Below are 26965 nucleotides of genomic sequence, written 5' to 3'. Positions count from 1 at the left end.
GTGAAGACGGTGTTTCAGGAAGAAATGAAGGATAGTGTCAAATGCTGCTAAATTGAGTAGATTGAGGAATACAAATTAACCTTGGGATTTGGCCATGTAGAGATATTGGGTGGCCTGACAAGTTTCTACAGAATGATGGGAAAAAGACTTTATATAAGAGGTTCAAAGAGAATGGAAAGAACAGAAGTAGAGATAGAATACAAGCAATTCTTCAAGGAGTTTGGTTATAAGGGAGGCAAAGCGGAGAAATGTACTAGTAGCTGGGGGATAAAGTTTTTGTTTTTGTTTTTATTGATGGATATCTTAGAGCAATTCTATATTCTGATGGCAGTGATCCAATAAAATAAAAAATGTGAAATGCTGGAAAGGGGACAATTACTGGAATGTGATGTCCTTGAGAAAGCAAGAAAAGATGAGATCTAGTGCACAAGTAGAGGGAATGGATTTGGATAGGAGCAAAGATCGTTCTTTCACAGTAACAAAGGGAAGGCAGAATATAGGGGTACGCATGTAGGTAGGATGGACGATAAGATGTGAGCATGTGGACAGTCTGTTCTACTGCTTCTGTTTTCTCAGTAAAAGAGAGTAATGCATGATTGTTGTAACTGAAGTGTGTGGACAGAGATGGGAGATATTAGAAGTGTACTAGATTTTTTACTTCATTACATTTACAGTTTATTGTTTAGACAATAGATAAGCAAATAAATAATTACAAATTGTATTCAGTGCTACAGAAGAAAACAAAGTATTGTGATAAGGATAACGGAATTGAATTCATTTAAATAAGGTGACCTTTTTGAAAAGGAAAAACAAGTTCCATTAATTTTTTTTAATGTTGCTAAATTTTAAAATTATGAAAAAGCATTAGGAATAATATAACAAACATCCATATCCCTACTGCCTAGAATTAATAGATGTAATACTGCTATTTTTGCTTCAAGCCTTTTTTATTTTTATTTTTTGGGACAGGGTCTTGCTCTGTTGCTGAGGCTGGAGGGCAGTGGCATAATCATGGCTCACTGCAGCCTGAATCTCCTGGGCTTAGGTGATTCTCACACCACAGCCTCTCAAGTAGCTGGGACTACAGGTGTGCACCACCACACCTATCTAATTTTTTGTATTTTTTGTGGAGACAGTGTTTTGCCATGTTACCCAGGCTGGTCTTGAACTCTTGGACTCAAGCTATCCAGGCCACCTTAGCCTCCAAAAGTGCTGGGATTACACCTGTAAGCTACCATGCCTGCCTGCCCTTTTAAATTAAAAGAAATAATATAGTTTCTGGTAGATATTTACTAAGTGCTCACTAAATCAATGTATATTAATGAATAAGTTAATTCTATCAAATCTTAAGATTTGCAAGTATATCAACATTTATCAAATTTTTCTGAACTAATACTAGAGCTTACAGTGACCACTGCTTTCCATTTAATTTTCTACTCTAGAATTTTTCTGTAGTTTGAAATACTGACTTTATTAAAAACCAGAACATTTGGTAAAATAACTGATTATTAAATTTTTAGTGTCTTGCTGAGTTATCCTAATAAGATTTGGCATCAAGGAAACAATATATTCTATGTGAAAAGAGTTTTGATTTTAAAGAATATTTAAATTGTACACCATTTAATATATGTGTTAAATAGTGTTTCAATTTTGGGAACCTGAAATTTCACATACTTTACTGAGCAGAAATTATTATTCAACTCCAGTGTTATTGTAATCCTAAATAAGATATTTTGGTTTGTTCATATCACCCTTTTTCTTTCTTTTTTTTTTTTTTGAGAAGGAGTTTCACTCTTGTTGCCCAGGCTGGAGTGCAATGGCACGATCTCGGCTCACCGCAACCTCTGCCTCCCAGGTTCAAGCGATTCTCCTGCCTCAGCCTCCCTAGTAGCTGGGATTACAGGCATGTGCTGCCACGCCCGGCTAATTCTGTATTTTTAGTAGAGACGGGGTTTCCCCATGTTGTTCAGGCTGGTCTCGAACTCCTGACCTCAGGTGATCCGCCCGCTTTAGCCTCCCAAAGTGCTGGGATTACAGGCATGAGCCACCGCGCCCGGCTATATCACCCTTTTTCAATATATTGATGATCCTTTAGACAGAAGAAATACACTAAAATAAAAGTACTTACTATAAGCCGGGCGCGGTGGCTCACGCCTGTAATCCCAGCACTTTGGGAGGCAGAGGCAGGTGGATCATGAGGTCAGGAGATTGAGACCATACTGGCTAACACGGCGAAACCCTGTCTCTACTAAAAATACAAAACGTTAGCCAAGCATGGTGGCGGGTGCCTGTATTCCCAGCTAATTGGGAGGCTGAGGCAAGAGAATGGCGTGGACCCAGGAGGCGGAGCTTGTAGTGAGCAGAGATCATGCCACTGCACTCCAGCCTGGGTGACAGAGCAAGACTCTGTCTCAAAAAAAGTACTTACTATAGAAGTAGGCTGCTCTGAAAAATAGAAATGACAATTTTTTTGTTTGTTTGTTTGTTTTTGAGATGGAGTCTCGCTATGTTGCCCAGGCTGGAGTACAGTGACACCATCTCAGTTGACCGCAACCTCCGCCACCTGGGTTTAAGTGATTCTCCTGCCTCAGCCTCCCAAGTAGCTGGGATTACAGGCACTAGCCACCACATTTGGCTAATTTTTGTATTTTTCTTTTTCTTTTTTTTTTTTTTGAGATGGAGTCTCGCTCTGTCACCCAGGCTGGAGTGCAGTGGCGCGATCTCTGCTCACTGCAAGCTCCGCCTCCTGGGTTCACACCATTCTCCTGCCTCAGCCTCCCGAGTAGCTGGGACTACAGGCGACTGCCACCACGCCCAGCTAATTTTTTTGTATTTTTAGTAGAGACGAGTTTCACCATGTTAGCCAGGATGGTCTTGATCTCCTGACCGTGTGATCTGCCCACCTCGGCCTCCCAAAGTGCTGGGGTTACAGGTGTGAGCCACTGCACCCAGCCTAATTTTTGTATTTTTAGTAGAGATGGGGTTTCACCGTGTTGGCCAGGCTGGTCTCGAACTCCTGACCTCAGGAGATCCACCCGCCTCAGCCTCCCAAAGTGCTGGGATTACAGGCGTGAGCAGGGCTTGCCTGGCTGACAGTTTTTAGTTATGGTGATAATAAGACAGCAACATTGTAATACACAAGTTGTATTCATGGTAATGATCAATGGTCTACTCTACATATTAAAAGAAAAAAAACCCAGAATACCAAAACATTAGAAGCACGTTAAAAAACAAGGATAATTAGATAAACAGAAAACAAAGATTACATATATAAAGCATTTTAAAATTCTTACCTCCTCACAACATCGCCTGCTTACAATAGCCCTATAGTCAATTCTATCCCAGAGCTGGTCCCTTAACTTTAAGAAATTAGGGAACAATTTTCTCCAGTTTTTCCCTAAAGCCCATGGAAAAATTTCATACTTGGTTTCTTCTTCATCTTCTTCAACTGTGTTAGCCAGATACCTAACAAAGAAGATCACAACCCAAAAAAGAAATGGGTAAAGGACAGAAACAGGTAGTTCACACACACCAAAAGACATAAAAGTGGTTTATAAACACATGAAAGCTGTTCAACATTACTTAAAGAAATGCAGTTCAAAAACAGAGATACATGTAGTTAATTTTACCTTGTTGGGTTCTAGGTATTTCTTATTCCTACAAATCTTGAGCTTTGTTCTGGGATGCAGTTAGTTACTTTGAAATAGTCTGATTCTTTCAGATGTTGCTTTTATGATTTTTTAGGTGGATCTGGAACAATGTTCAGTCTGGGGCTAGTTATTCCTCACTACTGAGGCAAGACCTTCCTGAGTACTCTTCTCAATGCTCCATGAATTAAGGAATCCTTTCAGCCTGACTGGTGGGAACAGCCACTATTTGCAGCCCTGTGTGAATGTTAGGCAGTATTCCTCCTAATCTTTTCTTAACATCTTTCCCCAGATTCAGGTAATTTTCTTATACACATATGAAACTCAGCATTCTGCTAAATACTTGACGGGGACCAGGCATGCACAGAAGCAGGAAAACATGACTCATCATAAGGAGAATAATCAATCAAAATCAACCCCAAACTGATACCCATGGTTGACATAAAAGATAAGGACACTGAAACAGTTATAACTATTCTGTATGTTCAAAAAGTTAAGTAGACATATTGAAAATATACTTTTAGAGATGAAAACTACAATGTGTACAATGAAAAATACACTGATTGGGATTAATGGCAGATTAAATACCACAAAGAAAACATCTGCGAATTGAAGACACAGTAGAAAGTATTCAAGATGAAATACACAGAGAAAAAAGAAACAAAAATCATAAACACAGGATGAGGACCGGGCGTGGTGGCTCACGCCTGTAATCTCAGAACTTTGGGAGGCCAAGGTAGGCGGACTGCTTGAGGCCAGAAGTTCAAGACCTGCCTGGCCAACACAGTGAAACCCCATCTCTACTAAAAACACAAACATTAGCTGGGCGTGGTGGCTTGCACCTGTAATCCCAGCTACTTGGGAGGCTGAGGCAGGAGAATCGTTTGAACCCGGAAGGCAGAGGTTACAGTGAGCCACTGAGATTGCAACACTGCACTCCAGCCTGGGTGACAAGGGGAGACTCTATCTCAAAAAAAAAAAAGAAAAGAAAAAAAATTAAGAAAAAATAAACAGAGCATCAGTTTGATATGGGACTTCAAGAAATAGGCGGAATTGGAGACTCTGAAGGCCAGCCAGTATCAATAACAATGAAGGATTCCTTCAATGCCCTGTAATCTGAATAGGGCAGACAGAAAATCAGGTGGACAGAAGACATTTGAAGGAGTAACAGCTGAAAGTTTTTGAAATTTAATAAAAACTATAAACCTACAAAGAAGTTCAATGAACCTCAAAGCACATGAAACATGAATAAAATTAAACCAGTGAACACCATAATCAAATTGCTCAAAACCAGTGATAAAGAGTAAATCTTAAAAGTACTCAGAGAGGCCGAGCGCGGTGGCTCACGCCTATAATCCCAGCACTTTGGGAGGCCGAGGCAGGCGGATCACGAGGTCAGGAGATCGAGACCATCCTGCCTAAAACGGTGAAACCCCGTCTCTACTAATAATACAAAAAAATTAGCCGGACACGGTAGCGGGTGCCTGTAGTCCCAGCTACTCGGGAGGCTGAGGCAGGAGAGTGGCGTGAACCCGGGAGGCAGAGCTTGCAGTGAGCCAAGATATGCCACTGCAGTCCGGCCTGGGTGACAGAGCAAGACTCCATCTCAAAAAAAAAAAAAAAAAAAGTACTCAGAGAAAAAAAAAACATTAGATAACACAGGCACCATGATTAGGATGGGGTAGATTTCTCATTGGAAATAATACAAGTCTCACAGATGACTTTCCAAGAAAAACAGGCAACTTACAATAAAAATATTACAAAACACATAAGGGAACAAGGTACCAAGAACAGAAACAGACCCTGAAATCTGAAAGTAATGGAATAGACACAAAACGTAAGAATAACTATTTCCAGTAAAATTAAAAGTACCTTGATAATACAACAAATGCAAAAGTATATTTGAAAAATAAGAAAATACAACTTTTATAAATGGAAAATTTTATAATGAAATTAATTAGCATATTAGACATAAGCTGAAGATAAAATCAGTGAACTGAGAGATAAATCTAAATAAATGATCTAAAATGCAGCCCAAGGAAACATACATAGAAAACAGCAAAGATTGGCCCAGCTGGGTGGCTCACGCCTGTAATCCCAGCACTTTGGGAGGCCGAGGCAGGTGGATCACGAGGTCAGGAGATTGAGACCATCCTGGCTAACACGGTGAAACCCCGTCTCTACTAAAAAATACAAAAAAATTAGCCAGGCGTGGTGGAGGGTGCCAGTAGTCCCAGCTACTCAGGAGGCTGAGGCAGGAGAATGGCGTGAACCCGGTGGCGGAGCTTGCAGTGAGCTGAGCACTCCAGCTTAGGCGACAGAGCGAGACTCCGTCTCAAAAAAGAAAAAAAGAAAATAGCAAAGATGGGGATGGGTCCAGTGGCTCACGCCTGTAATCTCAACACTTTAGAAGGCTGAGGCAGGTGGATTGCTTGAGCTGAGGAGTTCGAAGCCCAGCCTGGGCAACATGGAGAAACCCCATCTCTACAAAAAAACCCAAAATTTAGCTGGGTGTTGTGGTGAATGCCTGTGGTCCCAGCTATTCGGAAGATTGAGGTGGGAGGATCCCTTGATCCAGGGAGGTGGAGATCGCAATGAGCTGAGATCGCACCACTGCACTCCGGCCTGGGCAACAGTGAGACTGTCTCAAAAAAAAAAAAAAAAAAGAGAGAGAAAGAAAAAGAAAATTTCAAAGATAAGTGATGTGGAAGACCGAGCGAGCCATAACAAGTTTAATTGGTTTCAAAAGGAGAAAAAGGAGATAGCAGAGGAAGAGGAATATTTGAAGAGACAGTGGATAGAATTTTCTGAGTTGTCTGTTGAAAGGCATCAATCTTCAGGCCAGGCTCAGTGGCTCACGTCTGTAATCCCAGTACTTTGGGAGGCTGAGGCGGGTGGATTACCTGAGGTCAGGAGTGTGAGGCCAGCTTGGCCAATATGGTGGAACCCTGTCTCTACTAAAAATACAAAAGTTAACCAGGCATGGTGGTCTGTGCCTGTAGTCCCAGCTACTTGGGAGATTGAGGTGGAAGGATCACTTAAACCTGGGTGGCGGAGATTGCAGTGAGCCAAGATTGTGCCAGTGCACTCCAGCCTGGGTGACAGAGCAAGACTCCATCTCAAAAAACAAAAAAACAAAAACAAAAAACATGAATCCTTAATTTTCAAATCCAGAAAGCTTACCAAATCCCAAGTAAGTTATTAAACAGAAACCAGTGCCAAACACCAAAGAAAAAGAGGTCTTAAAAGCAGCCAGAAGGCCAGGTGTGTGGCTCACGCCTGTAATTCCAGCACTTCGGGAAGGATGGCTTGAAGTCAGGAGTTTGAGACCAACCTGGGCAACATGGCAAAACTCCATCTTTAAAAAAAATAAAAAATAAAAAATTAGCCAGGTGTGGTGCTATGTGCCTGTGGTCCCAGCTACTCAGGAGGCTGAGGCAAGAAGATCACTTTAATCCTAGAGGTAGAGGTTGCAGTGAGCCAAGATCATGCTGCTGCACTCCAGCCTGGGTGACAGAGTGAGACCCTGTCTCAAAAAAAAAATTAAGAACCTCCTATATGTTAGTAATTGGAAGATGAAATAAAATGTTATATGTTCCTTGCCCATAAGGAGCCTACAATTAAGTAGAGAAGGCAAGTAAGTATGAAACAAATAATTGTGAAAGGTAATGTGGAAGAATGATAATAGAAGTTCAGAGTCTTATAAGAATATACAGAAAGGAAACATTATAAGACTGTATGTAAAGGAAAAGAATGCATATATATATTCATGTATATATATATATATATTCATATATATATTCATGCATTCCCAACTGCAGCATTATATGCAGCTATAGGGTAGAAAAGGAAATATATTCTTTTTTTTGTTTGTTTCCTGAGATGGAGTCTTGCTCTGTCTCCCAGGCTGGAGTGCAGTGGTGTGATTTCGGCTCACTGCAACCTCCACCTCCCGGGTTCAGGCGATTCTCCTGCCCCAGCCTACCGAGTAGCTGGGATTATAGGTGCCCGCCACCACGCCCAGCTACCTTTTGTATTTTTAGTAGAGACAGGGTTTCAACCATGTTGGCCAGGCTGGTATCGAACTCCTGACCTCAGATGATCCACCCGCCTCAGCCTCCCAAAGTGTTGGGATTACAGGCGTGAGCCACCGTGCCTGGCCAGAAACATATTCTTAAATAATACAAATTCTAAATGAATTCTGACCTATAGATTGGAAAACCATTTCACAGATTGCAATGAATATAAACTAATATAAAGTCAATGGAAGAATTGGAAAATAGACTGTATTCCTTTGTCACAGCTCGGTGTGTTTAGTAAAAGAGCCAGTGAATACCAATGGGATCAAATATGAATAATGCCTATGTTATAGATATAGGTCCACAAAGACTATGTTTAGAGCATTTTCCACAGGTTGTTCAATGTAAAAGGGCAACGATGATGGTGATTTTTACTATATATTAATTGAAAATTTCAGAGAATATTCTGGTTTTAAAAAATATCTAAGTCACAAAGAGGAGAATTTGGGATAATTTATATGGAAGCATTCTGAAAAATCTAAAACATGCAATACAAACTGAAGTGGAATACTCCAAGAAATCTTGGCCAGGCGCAGTGGCTCACACCTGTAATCCCAGCACTTTGGAAGGCCAAGGCGGGCGGATCACGAGGTCAGGAGATCAAGACCATCCTGGCCAACATGGTGAAACCCCGTCTCTTACTAAAAATACAAAAATTAGCTGAGCGTGGTTGCACGTGCCTGTAATCTCAGCTACTTGGGAGGCTGAGGCAGGATAATCACTTGAACCAGGGAGTCAGAGGTTGCAGTGAGTCAGGATCGTGCCACTGCACTACAGCCTGGCAATAGAGCAAGATTCCTTCTCAAAAATAAATAAGTTTAAAAAAAAAAAGGAAATCGTAGGCATATAGCATGATGTGAAAAAAACATAAAAATATCCTATTAAAGTAAAAAATGTATAGCATTTATACAGGAAGGCCTATTCAAAGATATACATAAGGTTTTAAACAGCCTCTGTTTTAAATAAGGTGTAATATATATAATAGATAACACAAAAATCACTTAGTAGAAAGTATACTTACAGAGCAATAAAGAAATTTATCCTGGTATGCTCACTTACAGTAAATTTAGCCCTCTTGAAATAAACAAAGGTCATAGCCAAAAGATACTATAAGGAAAAAAGTTAAAAATTAATATTAATGTTTTGCTTTCATAAATAAAACTGCTTTAAAATAGTTAACTTCAAAATTTTCTGATGAATAAGCTAAAACAATAAAGTGTTACTTATTATAGAATTGTGTACTTAATTTTTGGCTTCCTGTAATCCACCATGTGAACAGTGAAAAGTGATTCTTGACTATTTATTATATCATTATAAACTAGAATGGACTCAATAGTTTGAGCTAAAATCCCACTTTTATCTAATTCAAATTTCAAACCTATACAGAAATTGAAGTAACAGCAAAATGAACAGCCATGCATCCTCACTTAGATGCACCAAATTTGCCATGTTTGCTATCTCTATTTGTGTGTATGTATGTGTATATATAATTTTTCTAAACCCTTTTAGTTGCAGACATCCATACTCACTTTTTAAAATAACTTTTTAAAATGATTTCCAAATGACTGCAGAAATTAGAATAACATGGCTCTATTTTCATGGGGAGAATGTGTTTTAAATATATTATTAGAAAGATACATCTCTAGCCTGATTATTAGCACATATGCCAGGTTCTGTCTGTTCAAATTAAAAACAAGTTATAATAATGTATCAGATTATCTCTCATAAGATATTTATTCATCCTATTGTAACAGGATTTGCCACAAAGGTGATACCAAGTTTTCACGGTAACTTCCAGTACTCTTGAGAGTGTTAAGACAGTACTCCAGGTAGTTACTTTCCAAACACTGCCCCTTTCTGCGCAACAACTTTACTGCACCTTAAAACCATAAAGTTTAAAATTTCCTGACGGGCGCAGTGGCTCACGCCTGTAATCCCAGCACTTCGGGAGGTCGAGGCGGGTGGATCACAAGGTCAAGAGTTCGAGACCAGCCTGGCCAATATGGTGAAACCCTATCTCTACTAAAAATACAGAAAAATTAGCCAGGCGTGGTGGCACATGCCTGTAATCCCAGGTATTCGGGAGGCTGAGGCAGGAGAATTGCTTGAACCCGGAAGACAGAGATTGCAGTAAGCTGAGATCGCGCCACTGCACTCCAGCCTGGATGACAGAGTGAGACTCCATCGCAAAAAAAAAAAAAAAAAAAGAAAACCACATCATAACTCCACATGAATTGTATATTTGATATTACAGCATTACTGTTAATTTTTAAAAGTACTATGACATTGTAATTGTTTTAAAACAGCCCTTAACTTTTAGTGATATACTGTAAAATATTTATGGATAAAATGTTAGGATGTCTGGGATCAGCTTCAAAATAATCGTTTTTGGTGGGAGGCATTAGAAGAAACAAGAACGGCCACAGTTGATCTATTGTAGCTAGATGAGATGCATATGGAGGCTCTTTGTTCTATTCTATTTACTTCAAATTGTGTATGTTTTAAATTTTCCAAAATGAAATTTAAAAAATTTTATAAACCTTCTTCTAGTGTATCCTTGTCATCTTAAGCTTAAATAAAAATCTTCACCCCAGTACTTTGTATTTAATCACAAGCTAACCTTCCGTTCATTCCCTTTACTGTTGGCTAGTAGTGATGTAAAGTCACGCTTAATTTTCAAATATGACTGCTTGGTACAAAATGGCATTTACAAAGCTGAAAATTCTTAGCACGAGAAATTTTTTTCTAAAAGAAAAAATTGAAAAATACAAAGCTGAAATTTTATTTTATTATTATTTTTTTGAGACAGAGTCTCGATCTGTCACCCAGGCTGGAGTGCAGTGGCTCGGTCTCGGCTCACTGCAACCTCTGCCTCCTGGGATCAAACAATTCTCCTGTCTCAGCCTCCCGAGTAGCTGGGACTATGGGTGGGCACCACCACACCCGGCTAATTTTTGTATTTTTAGTAGAGACGGGGTTTCTCTATGTTGGCCAGGCTGGTCTTGAACTCCTGACCTCAGGTGATCTGCCCGCCTCAGCATCCCAAAGCGCTAGGATCACAGGTATGAGCGACAAAGCTGAAATTTTAACCATTCAACAAAATCTAAAGAACACAGAAACATCGCTGCTCCCAGTGTGTAAGTTAGACATTCTTTTATGAAACACTGATTCCTAAACATGTTAAACTAATTTTACCCTACAAATCACTGACTTACAAAATACTAAAATGCAGACTACCTTAGTAAAGTAAATCTCAGAATACTTTTTCTCCACAGCCTGACAAAAGGTAATAACTGATCAAAATGTATTAAGTCTATACTGATTTTCTGTTTGTGGTTTTTTGGTTTTTGTTCGTTTTTGAGACGGTCTTGCTCTGTCACCCAGGCTGGAGTGCAGTGGTGGTATCATAGCTCACTGCAGCCTTGACCTCCCTGGCTCAAGCAATCCTCCTGCCTCAGCCTTCTAAGTAGCTGTGACAACAGGTATGAGTCACCATGTCCAGATAATATATATATATATATATATTTTTTTTTTAGAGACCAGATTTCCCTATGTTGCCAAGGCTGGTCTTAGAACTCCTGGGCTTAAGTGATCCTCTCGCCTTGGCCTTCCACAGTGTTGGGATTACAGGCATGAGCTGCCACACCTGTTTTGATTTGTTTTCAATCAAATACAAATTTAAGGTCATTTAAATGTAATCAATAATATTCTACAATTCCTCAAGTATAGACTGAATCTATGCTATATGCTAATTCCAGAAATTAACGTGTAAAGCTTCTGCTTTGAAGGAGCAGTGCAGGCTAGCTCTTATTTTTTTAATTTTTAAATTTAATTGATTTATTTAGAGACAGAGTCTTGCTCTATTGTCCAGGCTGGAATGCAGTGGCACAATTGATTATAGACTGTATCCTCCAACTTCTGGGTTCAAGTGATCCTCCCACCTCAGCTGGGTGGCTGGAACTACAGGTGCATGCCACCACACCTGGCTAATTTTTAAATTTTTTAGAGATGGGGGTCTCACTATGTTGCCCAGGCTGGTCTCCAACTCCTGGCTTCAGGTGATCCACCCACCTCAGCCTCCCAAAGTTTTGGTATTACAGGTGTGAGCCACTGCACCAGGCCACTAGCTCTTTTCTTAATCATAACTAATAAGATAGAAAATTCTTATAAGGTCTTATTAAAGCTCTAATGGTTCAGTTACATTATAATGCTGGTTAATGGTTATACTGTTACCAAATTTACCTTGTCTGCAATTTTACAGCAGCAGTCCATCCACAAGAAATCTTGAATTAAATCATCATCTACAACAAAAGATAGCTATAACTTGTCTTTTAAAAACATAATTAATTTCTATGTCAAGAGATTATACATGGTGCTTAGAAATAAAACAAAGATGAATGAACCAGTGTTGCCTAAGGTGGAGTTTTCAGTTCTTTGGTGTATCTACCATTGCAAAGACTGTACAGCTTTATCCTTCATCATCCCATCTGATTTGCCTTAATAAATGGCTCAGATTGGAGAATGGTAGAAGTGTTTAGTTTACTGAATATCCAATAGTATTTTTAGTTTTGCATTCTTCTCTATCTCTATTCCACTTTCTATTACTCAAATACATATGAAAATGTCTATATAAAAAGGATTCATAATTCATTAGTTATTTATAATTAACATTTTGAAAAAACTATTAGGATAGAAAGATCAACAAACAAACACACTGTTAAAAATAACATCTAGAAAGTAGGTAAAATATTTCAATTCTAAAGGGCTAAAATATATAATCTCAAAATACATTAATAGTTGTCAGAATGTAATCTAGAAAAATCTACTTTTTTTCCATTCCCCCCCCTTTTTTTTTTTAAAGAGACACGGTTTCACTATGTTGCCCAGGTGGGCCTTGAACTCCTGGGCTCAAGTGATCCTCTGGCTTCAGACTCCTGAGTAGCTGGAACTACAGGTGCATGCCACCACACCAGGCTCCTCTTCTTCATTTTAAGTAAAAAGGCATAACTTCTTTATATTCATTTGTGTACACTAAAATATCATCAATGTAGTCACATGGAAAGTTCCAAGAATAACTACTGATTTCCTGAGAATAATAATTTCTGCCTTGCTAAATTTTCTTCCTTTTTTAAACAGGGTCTCACTTTGTCACCCAGGCTGGAGTGCAGTGGCATGATCTTGGCTCAACTGTAGCCTCAACCTCCTGGGTTTGAGATCCTCCCACCTCAGCCCCCCAAATAGCTGGGACTACAGGTATGCACCACCATGCCCCGGTAACTTTTTTTTTTTTTTGTATTGTAGAGAGGGGGTTTCACCACGTTGCCCCAGGCTGGTCTTGAACTCTTGAGCTCAAGCGATCCACTTGCCTTGGCCTCCCAAAGTGCTAGGATTACAGGCATGAGCCACCATATCCAGCCTTTTTTTTTTTTTTTTTTTCCTTTTTTTTTTTTTTTGAGACGGTTTCACTCTTGTTGCCCAGGCTGGAGTGCAATGGTGCGATCTCGGCTCACCGCAACCTCCGCCTCCCGGGTTCAAGCGATTCTCCTGCCTCAGCCTCTCAAATAGCTGGGATTACAGGCATGTGCCACCACACCCGGCTAATTTTATATTTTTAGTAGAGACAGGGTTTCTCCATGTTGGTCAGGCTGGTCTTGAACTCCTGACCTCAGCTGATCTGCCTGCCTCGGCCTCTCAAAGTGCTGGGATTACAGGCGTGAGCCACCGCACCCAGCCTCTATTTATATTTCTTAAGTTACTAAAATGGTACAGCCAGGTATTTTCCCTCGTTTCTCATGATGAGTTTTGGGTACTAAAAAAGTTTGCAGGTAATAATTTTGTTCTGCTCTTAATGAAAAGAAGGGGAACTTTTATTAATATTCTAAATCTGATGGAGAAGCATCTTTATATCTTTTTCTACTTACATTCCTTACATTTTTTTCCTTTTTCATCTTTTCATTTTGCTTTTCTTTAAATCGTAACTAGCTTGCTTTAATGCGCCTGACCTTCCTCTAGAAACAAGGAAGCTACAATCTACCAGACTGTAGCATCTACTTGACTTGATTCATTACTCTAAATATTTTCCAGAACTCATCTATCCTACCCCTTTTTCTAATCTGTTTACCTTATTACCCTACCTCAAAAAAAAAAAATTCCCTCTCTTTCCTGGTTAGGAGTACAGTACTACAAAGAAGTTTCTTTTTGCCAATGTTAAGAAATGTTATCAGCAAAGTAGCACTGTCTCATAACCTAAACAAATTCAAACTCAGTTTCATTATATGGACATGATAAAGCACAGTTAATTTTTAACAATGTTCCCAAACTGTTATCCTGAAACTTCTCTAGTGTGACCAAGCTTCCTAGTTTTCTTGGGTTTAGCAGAGAAAGTCCTGGGAAACCCCTTAGGCCCAGTCAAACTGGGTCAGTTAGCTCACCTGAGTCTTTATGTAGTATTTTACTTTAGGTCAAATAAAACTCATGCCATGGACTATGAAGTTGAATTGCCCAGAATTTAAATTTGACATCTTGATTTAAGTAGTCTAGAAGCTAGATGAGTATGAATTTTTAATCCATAAGGAAACAAAACAAACAAAAACCCAACATTGAAAAAAAAAAGACTAAGTAAAACAAAAACAAATTTGGTTGGAGATGAGAAATTTAATACAAAGATAATGATATCCTCTTTGTTCAGAATGAAAACAATTAGATGTTTACATTCTAGGTTTTTAGTACTTCATAATTACCACTATTACAATATTTTAAACCTACCAAATAATTTAAAGAAAGCAGTCATATCCTGACGCTGTATAACCAGACAAGGTCCTTTGGGGCGTTTAGATTTGTTGTTATTATGTGTATTTTTTTCAAATGCTTGCCAATTATCTTTAAAAATAGGACACTTCAGAGTAATGGGCTTTTTAGGCTGATGTGATCTATTTGACCCTGATTTTACATAAACAGTGACAGTAGGTGGTGTCTCACAACACATCTGATTGTGCATTTTGGTTTCCCAATATTCCTGTAAAAATAAAACATACAATTATTCATCACACACATTCATTTCATATACAAACAACTAACTGGATGATACTACCATATGCAGTCATATAAAATGTTACTAAACTTGCCATTAAAATGTTATTTGTGACAGTGACTCCCATTAAAAATTGCTTTTGAAATTCAGTGCTAGGAAAAGCTATGCTTCTTTTGGTAACAAATAGACATCCTCTTCCCAAATAATAAGATACTGTATGCCATTTTGCTTTGGCTGCAGAACTCGACCAAATTTGAAAGTTAATTATAGAAATGATGCTGACTTCATAATTTATTTGTAGTCTTCTTTTTTCCTGCTAATTTTCTAATTTTTTCTATTCTGCTTGAATTGACATAATTTTATTATATTGTTGTTATATGCCACCTCAAATTTTTTATAAACAAGGACAACTATTTCCAGAACTTATTATCAAGTATTATATTACAAAGCACCCCCCCCCCCACAAAACCTCATATCTCTTTATTGGTAAATTCCTTGATATATTATAAAATTCACTTATTCAATAAACATTTATTGGTATTTATTGAAAAGTTGAAAGCAATTCTAGCAAAAAATGTAGATGTGCTTTGAAGGCTTTTCATAAATTGGTCTAATTTTTATTTTACTTACTTTTCTGTTTTCCTTTTTTTTCTCGTGTGTGTGTGTGTGTGTTTGTGTGTTTGAGACAGGGTCTTGCTCTGTCACCCAGACTGGAGTACGTTGGCATGATTATGGCTCACTGCAGCCTCGACCTCCTGGACTCAAGTGATTCTTCCTCCTTAGCTTCCCTTGTAGCTGGGACCACAGGGGTATGTCACCACATCTGGCTAATTCTTTAAATTTTTGTAGAGATGAGGTCTCACTATGTTGCGCAGGCTGGTCTCAAACTGCTGAGCTCAAGCCATCCTCTCGCCTCAGCCTCCCAAAGTGTGGGAATTACGGGCTTGAGCCACCATGCCTGGCCTGTTCTAATTTTTAAAGTTGTAAGTGTATGACAAAGCTATTTGAGTGACTGATTATAAGTGTATATGAATGTATGTTGTTATAATCTAATAAAATCTGAGACAAAGTTAAGCTATCAATGTTTAACAATATACATAATCATCACCTTCTTTGGTGGTGATTAGTTCACATAATTACTACACTTAGTATTATTTTTGTGGTCAAATACTTCTAGGGTAATGGGAAATGGAGGTATGAATAGGCAACACAGGAAACTACTCTAGGACCCTACTGAGAACCTCTGAATGCAACCTCACAGTGACTCAGGCAGCCATACCTTCCTTGGTGTTCAAGGAGTGAGGTACAGATTCCCCTTCCTGACCCTCAGAAATTTCCCTTTTGAAGGAAGGACTGGAAAATAAGATTGGATTTAGTGAGGTTAGAGCAGCACTGAAAAATGTAATGTAAGCCACATATGTAATTTTGTATTTTTAGAGCCACCTTACAAAACAAAACAGATAAAATCACTTTTAATAATAAAGTTTATGTAACCCAATATGTCCAAAATACCATTTTAACATGTAATCAACATAAAAATCAGTGAGATAGTTCACATTCTAAGTCTTTGAAATCTGCTGCATATTTTCCTCTTACAGCATATCTCAATTCTTTTTTTCTTTTTTTTGTTACTTTAGATGAATATGCTTACATACAAATTTGTTCTGATACTAATTTTTCAACAGTGAAAGTGAAATGCAGTCCTATTTTTAAAAATGAAGTAATTTGTAAGAGAAAAATATGCTCTTTGAGTTTTTAAAGTAAAAATTAAATTATTCAGTTTCAAGTGTTTAACAGCCACAAGTGGCCAGTGGCTACCACATTAGACAGTACAGGGCTACATTTTGAAGAACTAGGCAGAGGAAATTATACTTATCTAATTGCTCCTCTCATGCCATCTTTCTTCCTAGATCCTAAAGTCCTGCCAAATTGAAGGCAATTATGTACTTGGGGTACGGGTTATAAACTCCATAGAAAGAGGAATAGGTGATAAAATTGAGCCTTGAGACTTGAGTAAGAACTTTCTGCTCTTTCCTGCCCACCTCATCTGGGAGACAGCTGGAGGCCTCGTCTGCATATTTTTTTCAAAGTAAGAGCAGCCTTAAATCTAGATAGAAAAGCTGGGCGCAGTGGCTCACGCCTGTAATCCCAGCACTTTGGGAGGCTGAGGTGGGCGGATCACCTGAGGTTAGGAGTTTGAGACCAGCCTGACCGATCTGGTGAAACCCCGTCTCTACTAAAAATACAAAAATTAGCCGGGCATGGTGGCAGGTGCCTGTAGTCCCAGCTACTGGGGAGGCTGAGACAGGAGAATTGCTTGAACCCGGGAGGCGGAGGTTGCGGTGAGCCAAGATCATGCCACCGCACTCCAGCCTGGGTGACAGAGCAAGACTCCGTCTCAAAAAAAAAAAAAAAAAATCTAGATAGAAGAAACTAAAGAGTAGTCAGGCTTCTCAAATTCTAGTATGGAGTTATCAGTGGTATAGTACCATGGCTAAGAATTCTGCTTCAAATTTGAGTGTTGGGGCTAGACTTGGGTAGAATGTACCAGAACATAAAATAACTTGGCACATATTCCAGAAGATAAGTTTTACTCCATGCTACGTAACCTAAAATAGTGCTTTTATATTAAAACAATCATGGATATATCATAAAATATAATGCAAATTTTCTATCAATCAAAAAGGTAAAATATGTCCACAGTAGGCGTCTTTACACTATTCCTCTAAACCCTTATGTATGTGTTGGGATATTTCATATACAATTTCAGAAAACTGAATGAGAAGAAAATGTCTGAAATTCCCCGAGTGGAGCTTCATTGTCTTTAATAAGCAAACACTGGCAGGAAAGGTACGTACAACAAGCTGAAAGAGAGAAGCTATCAATGCTAGTCTTGGTCAATTTCTACCTAAGGGTATCTTTTAATTTTGATCTTCATTTAGATATACTAAGAGAATGAGAGTTCTGATAGAGCAAGCCAGAGGAAAAGAACGAAAACCAAATTAAAAATATGAGCCATTTTAGTAAGGTCAAGAGATAGGGAAAGAAGGAGAAGTAGGAGAAACTATGCTCATCAGGTAAAATCCTTTAATGATTTTTTTTGTTTGTTTGTTTGTTTTTTTTTTTTGAGACGGAGTTTCGCTCGTCGCCCAGGCTGGAGTGCAATGGCTCGATCTCGGCTCACTGCAACCTCCGCCTCCTGGGTTCAAGCGATTCTCCAGCCTCAGCCTCCTGAGTAGTTGGGATTACAGGCGCCTGCCACCACGCCCCGCTGATTTTCGTATTTTTAGTAGAGATGGGGTTTCACCATGTTGGCCAGGCTGGTCTCCAACTCCTGACCTGAGGTGATCGGCCCGCGTCGGCCTCCCAAAGCGCTGGGATTACAGGCGTGAGCCACCATGCTCGGTCTCCTTCAATGAATTTTTATATGGACTCCATGAACATTAAAAAATCATACCAGAATTCATACTTGAATAGGATGTCTGGGATTTTCTTTCTTTCTTCTTTTTTTTTTTTTTTTGGTAAGTAAATCACAAAAATTCTAGAGGCATCTGAAATAACCTCTTCTCTGGGGAGTAATATAAAGGGTGGTGGTTCATAGCCATAATATGAAACAAGCAGAAGTTGTTTAGGGATTCATTTGCCTATATGAAAAACCTAATAGCAATATCCATTGGCAACTCAGTCAGGACAGGCAAGTAAGCCTTAACTTCCTTATGAGTGCAGTCACACACAGAGAGTATGTGCCAGACACTGATGAATGTGTTACATGCATTATCTCATTTAATTCTCAAAACATCTCTATGTGGTAGGTATTATTTGATCCTTATTTTCTAGATAAGAAATTTGAGGCTTAAAGAAGTTAAGAAATTTCCCAAAGGCTCATAGTTAGTAAGTGATAAAGCTAGAATTTGAATGCAGAACTGACATCAAAGTCCCACATTCTTTAACCAGTAAATCACTATTTAAAATATTAAATAAAATCATGTGTAAAACACTTGACACATAGTAAGCACTCCAGTATTACTTATTATCACTTTGCCAAGAAAACGAAACCAGCTGACCCCAGCTATAAGGTGATCTCGGCTCACTGCCACCTCTGCCCCCGCCCGGGCTCAAGCGATTTTCCCGCCTCAGCCTCCCGAGGAGCTGGGATTACAGGTGCCCGCCACCATGCCAGGATAATTTTTTTTTTAATTATTTTTTGTAGAGACGGGTTTTAGCTCACTGCAACCTCCGCCTCCCGGGTTCAAGCGATTCTCCCGCCTCAGCCTCCCAAGTAGCTGGGATTACAGGTGCGCACCACCATGCCCGGTTAATTTTTTTTTTGTAGAAACGGGGTTTTTGCTGTGGGCTGCTCTCGAATCCTGGCCTCAAGGATTCGCCCAACTCGGCACAAGGCTTTTTAAAAGGTTGAGGCTAGGGGGCCTCCAGTCCTACTGGATGTCATGTAAGAGAATCTTGGTGAATTCTGGGAAATGGGCTAAGGGCCTGGTACTGAGACACAGCAGCTCAGATCTCAAAATTCTGGGGCAGACGATCTTGGGGTCAAAAAGAGGTGTTTAATGGGACATAAGGAGGTAGGATTTATTAAAAAGACCCCCCAAATCTCCATTCCCCCCACAATAAAGGCGGCGGGCACACGTGGAGACGGGAGCGCCTGCCCAGGGCCCTCCCTCCGAGCAGACGGCCGAGCTTCCGGAGCAGCCTCCGGTCTCGGCCCTGCCCGTCCTCCCCCGAGAACCTTCACCCGCTACGCCGCCGGACGGAGGGCGGCCAACGCCCCAACCTGCGCGGCCACTGCCTCCCTCGCCAGGCCCCTCAGCCCAGAGCCCGCTGCGGAGAGCGCGTGTGTCGTCGTCGCCGCGAAGGCAGCTGAGGGCGCCCACGGGAGGCGGCGTGAGGACGAGGCTGGAGCACTGCCTTCTCATCTAAGGCGGGCGGTGGGGTCGCCGGCGAGCGAACGCAGGGACCAGGCACACTCGAAACTGGAGATTCGCCTGCGAGGCCCTTCCCGGGGGCGAGCACAGGTACCTGCGGAAGCCCGGGGCTGCGCGGGAGAGGGCCGGGCAGCGGCGGTCAAGCCTCCGCCGCAGCGCTCCTGGCCTCAGACGGTTGCTCGCCGGTCACTCGCCAGCAGCAGTACCCGCTCGAAGGTCTCCCGCCAACCCGGAGCGAGGGAGCGCGAGGCCGGCAGGGGCCAATCAGCGCGCAGAGCCGGCCGAGGGGGCGGGGCCTGCCTGGGAGTGCGCGCCGGCGAACCCCGCCCCTCCCTGCCCCCAGCCCGCCCGAGCCTGGGGCTCGGGCCTCCCTCCTCCGTTACCCCGCCTGCCCACGCAAAACTCACACAACCCTCTTCATTCGACCTACCTCCCTTGGGCACGTCTCTCAGTCAGGCTTGCGTTGGGGCCGTTTACTTTCCTTCGATTAGACAACCAGGCCCCGCGGGGCTGGGGCTGCGGCCTCCCCTCCCCGCCTGGCATACGCGGGCACAGCGTGGTTACCCTGGTTAGTCAAAAGGAAGAGGCCGCTTGAACTCAGAAAAGCACAACGTGTGAATACGGTGGCTCTTGTGAGAAGGGGCCATTCTATTGTAACTGTGAATCTGCAGCAGGAATCTTTTTGGCTTTGTCCTAGCCTTTGATTACGTGGGTGCTTAATACATGCATGTTGAATGAATAAAAAGAATTCTTCACAGCTTTTTGATCCCCCCATCCTTATGTCCCTCCTAAGGTATAACCGGCTTTTTCTTTATTTTTGAGACGGAGTCTCGCTCTGTCGCCCAGGCTGGAGCAGTGGCACGATCTCGGCTCACTGCAACCTCTGCTTCCCGGGTTCAAGCAGTTCTCCCGCCTCAGCCTCTTGAGTAGCTGGGACCACAGGTGCCGCCACGCCCGCCTAATTTTTAAACATGCCTTGTAGAGCAGAGTCCTACGTGGCCCAGGCTGGCCTTGAACTCCTGGACTCAGGCGATCCTCCCACTGGGATTACAATCCTAAACCACCACACCCAGTGTAACTTTTTTTTTTTTTTTGTCTCCTTATCACGGCTTTTTTCATGTTGCTAGTCTTTCTAAACGTTTTCAAAGACTGCATAATATTCCAGAGTGGATGGACCATTTAAGTCATTTCAATATTTGGATTGCTTCCAGATTTTTGGGCTAATACAACGATTACTCTTAAAAGGCAACCTGGCTCTGCCTACTTGTGGTACTTCCAGCAAATAGCTCCTCAATCAGCAGTTCTAAAGAACGCGTTAATTCCTTCCTTCTTGCGCTTCCACACACAGCACAATGACAAATTCACCTACAAGTACGAGGAGGGGGCCAGCTGGGAACTTATTTTTCCTTACACATGCCCTTGACTCTTTCTCCCTGACCTATAAATGGGAGAATGGGCCAAGAAGCATCAACTGGTTGTAAAAATCTTGAGGAAAATGGCTGCTTCAAGCTTCATTCCTCTGGCTTTTCCCTAAGAATCCTTCCTGACTTCTCCCTGCTCTTCCCCTTGTTTTTGCAAGGTACCGGTGCTGTGATAATTAATTTCCAGCCTCGAGTATAAAATATTTACTGAACAATGAATGTCCACTACATGAAAAACACAAAGAGGCATGGCAAGTACCACAATGATGAAGACAACATGGCCTTACCTTTCCAGAGCTTCCAAGCTAGACAGATATGGACACAACTAAAATACAAGGCACAGTGAGTTGTGTCATGAGGGAAATGCATGTGGCTGTATAATGCACAAAGTACAGTTATGAGAAGGTTCTTTAGGATCCCAAAATCTTCACAAAGGAAACATGTAAAAATTGCATATAAAAGCCAGCAGCAAATACACATAAATGTTCATTAAGCTATCAGGGAAGCAGCTTATTGCTTAAGTTTTGACTTCAAGTAAAGGGTTACTACCAACTAAGCCTTCTTGAGTGTTCTCATTCCGGAGTTTGTTTTGTTTTTTAAACTATGTTGGTGTGTGGAGAAAAGTGAATATACTTTAGAATCATATACACTTGGCTTGAATTCAGGTACTACCATTTTACTAGCTGTATGAACGTGGTCAAATCATTTAACCCCAGCACCTCTCATTAAATATAAAAGTAGGGTGATACCACCTACTCTGTAAAAGCGTTTGGGGCAAATTTGATAGTGAGCAAACTAGCAGTGCACTGGTCCACAGTAGGTGTTGTTAGCTTCCTTCTTGCCTCTTTTCATTTGATCTGGGATTGGATGAGAACTCAGAACATTTAACTGAACTATTTATTTCTTTGTCTCTAAGCATGGCTTTTCCCCCACTAAAAAAGCATTGATTGTCCATAACTTGATCATCTCCTGCACTGTGTCCTGCAGTGCCTCCAGGCTGTCCCCATTCTAATTTCCTAACTCTCCTTTCCTAAATGTATCTCCTATTATCCAGTAAGAATGAGAGAAACACTCATACTTGTTTTGAACTTTCCCACTTCTTTGACCTTGCATATACTGTAGTGTGCTCTCTCCATCACTCTCATTTAAAATTTCTGTCTGGTATCCATCCTTTGAGACCCAGGTTAAATTAATCAGCCCATCATCATTTGAGTGCCTAGTAGGTGCAGGCTGTGTGCCACGCTTGAATTCCTGTAGCATTTTCTGAAAATCTCATTTATGTAATCTTATTAACCAGCTTTTTAAAATAAAAATGTTTGTGTATACAATTATATATAAATCGGATAGCATACATACTTTAAAAATGTACAAAACATGTAGCATATGTGGAGGCTGAGACATAATAAAAACTTGTGAAGCCACCACCTACCAAAACACATGAACCTAACATCCAAGAGACAGGATATCAACAATACTGTTGAGATTCTGTATGCTCCTCCTTCTCCCATTATGATCCCCAGGAGGCGACTGTTTCCGATTCTCTTTTCTTTGTGTATCCTAAAACACAAGTTTTATTTGTGAACTATTCAACCTCAGTATTCCCCATAGATTTAGCCATGCTAATGCATAACACTGCGAATCATTTTCATTGTTGCTTTCTGTTCTAGAAATATACCATAATATACCAATGCTCCTGTCAATGGGCATTTGGGTCATTTTTTTGGGCATTTGGATCCTATTGCTACTGTGAATGCCATGAGCAACGCCTCTGCAAGGCCATATTGTTTACAGCTGGTTCAAGTTGATTAACTGGTGGTCTGATTGGTGAATGTCTATGACTTAAAATCAAATATTCTGACTACTTTGCTTGTTTATGCACCATGGTGCACTTTTTCTATAAATGCTTTAAAGTGAAATTGAAGGGTTGTACGGCATGCACATGTTCAACTTTAAAAGGTTATAAATGCTAAATTCATTTTCCAAGCAGTGTTACCAATTTTAAGAGTTCCCATTAGTTTACATCTTGCCAACTTATTTTCAGGCTGTGACTAGATGATCTTTTTTTTTTTCAGACGGAGTCTCGCTCTGTCGCCCAGGCTGGAGTGCAGTGGTGCGATCTCGGCTCACTGCAAGCTCCACCTCCCGGGTTCACGCCATTCTCCTGCCTCAGCCTTCCGAGTAGCTGGGACTACAGGCGCCCGCCACCACACCTGGCTAATTTTTTGTATTTTTAGTAGAAACGGGGTTTCACTGTGTTAGTCAGGATGGTCTCCATCCCCTGACCTTGTGATCCGCTCGCCTTGGCCTCCCAAAGTGCTGGGATTACAGGCGTGAGCCACCGTGCCTGGCCGACTAGATGATCTTTTAAAGTGTAACACAGAAGACAGCTCCGGATTTTCTTTTCAGCACCCTTTTCTAGTAAATGGTTCTACCCAACCTGCTAAACCACTTGAAAGCAGGGATAGTTGCTATGTTCATGCAATATCCCTTCCCTCTCTTACTTGATGGAGTTGTAAGGGTCTTTGAGACAAATTGGGCCAAATTTCTTTTGTGTAATTCTGCAGTGAGACCATGTATTCAGCCTGGGTGACTGTTCTTTTAAGTTAAAGAGATTAAAAGCTCTGAGAAGTATCAAAAATAAAACAATTGGCCAGGCATGGTGGTTCATGCCTGTAATCTCAGCACACTTTGGGAGGCCGAAGTGGGTGGATCACCTGAGATCAGGTGAAACCCCGTCTCTACTAAAAATGCAAAAATTAGCCAGGCGCAGTGGCGCGCTCCTGTTATCCCAGCTACTCAGGAGGCTGAGGTGGGAGACTTGCTTGGACCCAGGAGGCGGAGGCTGCAGTGAGCCAAGATGGCACCACTGCACTCCAGCCTGGGTGACAGAGTGAGACCCCATCTCAGAAAACAAAACAAAAGCAACAACAAAAGAAATAGAACAATCATTCTAACAAGATAACTGTATTAAATTTCTGTCTAGAATAGTTTTCTCCACTGTATCAGACTTTTTTGTTCCTTACAGAAAAGATAGTTGATCTTTCTCCATACTGCCTATGACATAATACTTGTGCTAGATGAGGCAACAGCCTCTCCAAGTTTGATTCCTAGTTTTAAGTGCTCATACTTACTGGGTGAATTCTGAAAGACAAAATATTACACGAATTATACAACTTTCCTAAAATATGTGAGGTGGCTCACTACAAAGGTGACATTAAGATCAAGAAAACAGAATAGAGACTACAGAAACGGGAGGCAAGAAAGTAATCCTAAGGATCTTGCGATGTTTGTTCTAACAGGCAACTTCTCCACTATGCCTTTCAGGTGCTAGCTGCAAAATGCTCCTTCAAGAAACTCAGCCTCCGAGTAGCTGGGATTACAGGTGTGTGCCACCACACCTGGCTAATTTTAGTACTTTTAGTAGAGACAGGGTTTCCCCATGTTGGCCAGGCTGGTCTCAAACTCCTGATCTCAAGTGATCTGCCTGCCTTGGCCTCCCAAAGTGCTGGGATTACAGGTGTGAGCCACCGTGCCTGGCCGACTTCTTATACTTACCAATGTTTCACAAAGTAGGGGCCGGAATTTTGACAAACCATTTATTTTGGCAGTACAGACTCAATTTTCTCCTTGAGACTTCAGCATTCTTGTTATGAGACAAAAGCAGTTACATGAGGATAAAGAAAAACTGGAACTTTATTCTTTGTGGTTAACTTCTTCAGGTCAAGGTGTCAAAACAGTAATACAAGTAGAGATTTTTGACACCCACTTGCCATTCATTAAGCAAATATCTGCATGCCTCCTATGTGGCAGGCGCCACTCTACGATGAGGAGATACAAATCAGTGAACAAAAGAGAAAAAAAAAATACCTGCATGGGCGCAATGGCTCATGCCTGTAATCCCAACGCTTTGCGAGGCTGAGGTAGGCAGATCACTTGAGCTCAGGAGTTGGAGACTAGCCCAAGCAACATGGTAAAACCCCCCACTGTACAAAAATTAACAGGTGTGGTGGCGCATGCCTGTAGTCCCACCTGCTATGCAAGCTAAGGTGGAAGGATGGCTTGAGCCCCAGAGGTTGCAGTGAGCTGAGATTGTGCCACTGTGCTCCAGCCTGGGCACCACAGCAAGACCCTGTCTCAAAAAAAAAACCACAAAAAACAAAAAACCCTGCCCATAAGAGCTAAATTCTAGTCACATACAAGACTGATCTAGGCCTTATGTCTTTTAAAGACAAATGTAATGAAGTTTTTTTTTTTTTTTGAGACAGAGTTTCCCTCTTGTTGCCCAGGCTGAAGTGCAGTGGTACCATCTTGAATCACTGCAATCTCCACCTCCCAGGTTCAAGTGATTCTCCTGCCTCAGCCTCCCGAGGAGCTGGGACTACAGGTGCGCACCACCACGTCCACTAATTTTTGTATTTTTTTTTTTTAGTAGAGATGGGGCTTCACCATGTTGGCCAGAATGGTCTTGATCCCTTAACCTCGTGATCGGCCTGCCTTGGCCTCCCAAAATGCTGTGATCACAGGCGTGAGCCACCGCACCTGGCCGACAAATACAATAAAGTTTTAAAGGGGCATTCAACATCCTAATGGATCTGTATAAGAAACAACTGATGATATATTAAAATTAAAATGGGCTGGGCATGGTGGCTCATGCCTATAATTCTCCCAGCACTTTGGGAGGCCAAGGGGGCAGGATCACTTGAGCCTGGGAGGCTGAGGCTTCAGTGAGCTGTGATCAGGCTACTGCACTCCAGCCTGAGTGAGACAGTGAGAACCTGTCTCCCAAAAAAAAAAAAAAAAAGACTACAACTTGTGTTGTCAGTGAGCATACCCAAAGTTTGGGGAATTCACTAAAAGATTAGGGTCTTCCACTCAAAACAGCCTTTACAGTACAGCAATAAAGACTTTTTAACCTAGTTCTTTAATACGACCAATAGAATTAATTTCAGTGGAATTATCAAGCTCCAGTTAAGAGATGTGCTACAAAATCTGAGGCAATTACACTGGGAGGCAGAGACCTGTGTTTCTAAAATTTCTTATTGAAGTCAGGTAACAGTTGTATGTGCTGGGCCCAGTTATATGTTGGATCCTGAGCCTCACACAAGATTTCCTGATAATCTCAATTCCTTATTACATGTGATAAGCTACATTTCCTAATATGTAGCTTAATTTTTAAGTTGGTAAATTGAGTAGTTATGAGTTCTACGAGACATAAGTTTTCTCCAGCAACTCCACCCTGCACATCCTCCTTCTCAGGGATTTTTATTAAACTAAGCTAGAGAGACAAAGTTTATATTTATTCAAAAATGGAACAGGTGTCAGTCTGTCAATAACCTGCTGATAAGCAGCAGCACTGTCAGAAACTATGCCAGTTATCAGTTTGAGTTATACATATATTGGAGGTAGCATTTCAACACTCTGGTTTTGTTTCCTTGGCTTTTTTTTTTCCAAAAAATATACTAGGAGATTTAAGACTTACTTCAGATTAAACTTGTTACATTAAGAAAACACTCCTGGCCAGGTGAGGTGGCTCACGCCTGTAATCCCAGCACTTTGGGAGGCCGAGGCAGGCAGATCATGATGTCAGGAGTTAGAGACCAGCCTGGCCAACATGTCGAAACCCCGTCTCTACTAAAAATACAAAAATTAGCTGGGTGTGGTGGTGGGCACCTGTAATCCCAGCTACTCAGGAGGCTGAGGCAGAAGAATCACTTGAACCTGGGAGATGGAGGTTGCAGTGAGCCAAGATCATGCCGCTGCACTCCAGCCTGGGTGACAAGAGCAAGACTCTCTCTCAAAAAAAAAAAAAAAAAAAAAAAAACCTCCTCTGGACTACTTTTTTCTGTTG

At 41.2% G+C, this 26965-nt stretch overlaps 1 protein-coding gene across 5 annotated transcripts in view; it reads right to left on the bottom strand.

The window, feature by feature from the left end:
• Positions 1-19904, bottom strand: part of SPDYA (speedy/RINGO cell cycle regulator family member A) — a 33658-nt gene extending 13754 nt beyond the window's left edge. For 2 of the 5 annotated variants that reach the window (XM_058426644.1, XM_058426645.1), the window contains exons 1-6: positions 19791-19869; positions 16036-16109; positions 14492-14741; positions 11969-12027; positions 8748-8833; positions 3294-3465 (exon numbers count right to left, since the gene is read on the bottom strand). In XM_058426644.1, coding sequence (XP_058282627.1) covers positions 3294-3465; positions 8748-8833; positions 11969-12027; positions 14492-14723 — 549 coding nt within the window. In that variant the 5' untranslated portion in view covers positions 14724-14741; positions 16036-16109; positions 19791-19869. Of the gene's footprint in view, positions 1-3293; positions 3466-8747; positions 8834-11968; positions 12028-14491; positions 14742-16035; positions 16110-19545; positions 19604-19790 lie in introns of those variants that run through there. The other 3 variants (XM_032172596.1, XM_058426643.1, XM_032172595.1) reach the window with 3 other exon arrangements.
• Between the last annotated feature and the right edge of the window lie 7061 nt (positions 19905-26965).

This window comes from Hylobates moloch, unplaced genomic scaffold (assembly GCF_009828535.3).
Source record: "Hylobates moloch isolate HMO894 unplaced genomic scaffold, HMol_V3 SCAFFOLD_13, whole genome shotgun sequence".
NCBI classification, from domain to species: Eukaryota; Metazoa; Chordata; class Mammalia; order Primates; family Hylobatidae; genus Hylobates; species Hylobates moloch.
The sequence above is the reverse complement of the archived record's forward strand: the minus strand, read 5'-3'. Positions and strand labels throughout refer to the sequence as shown.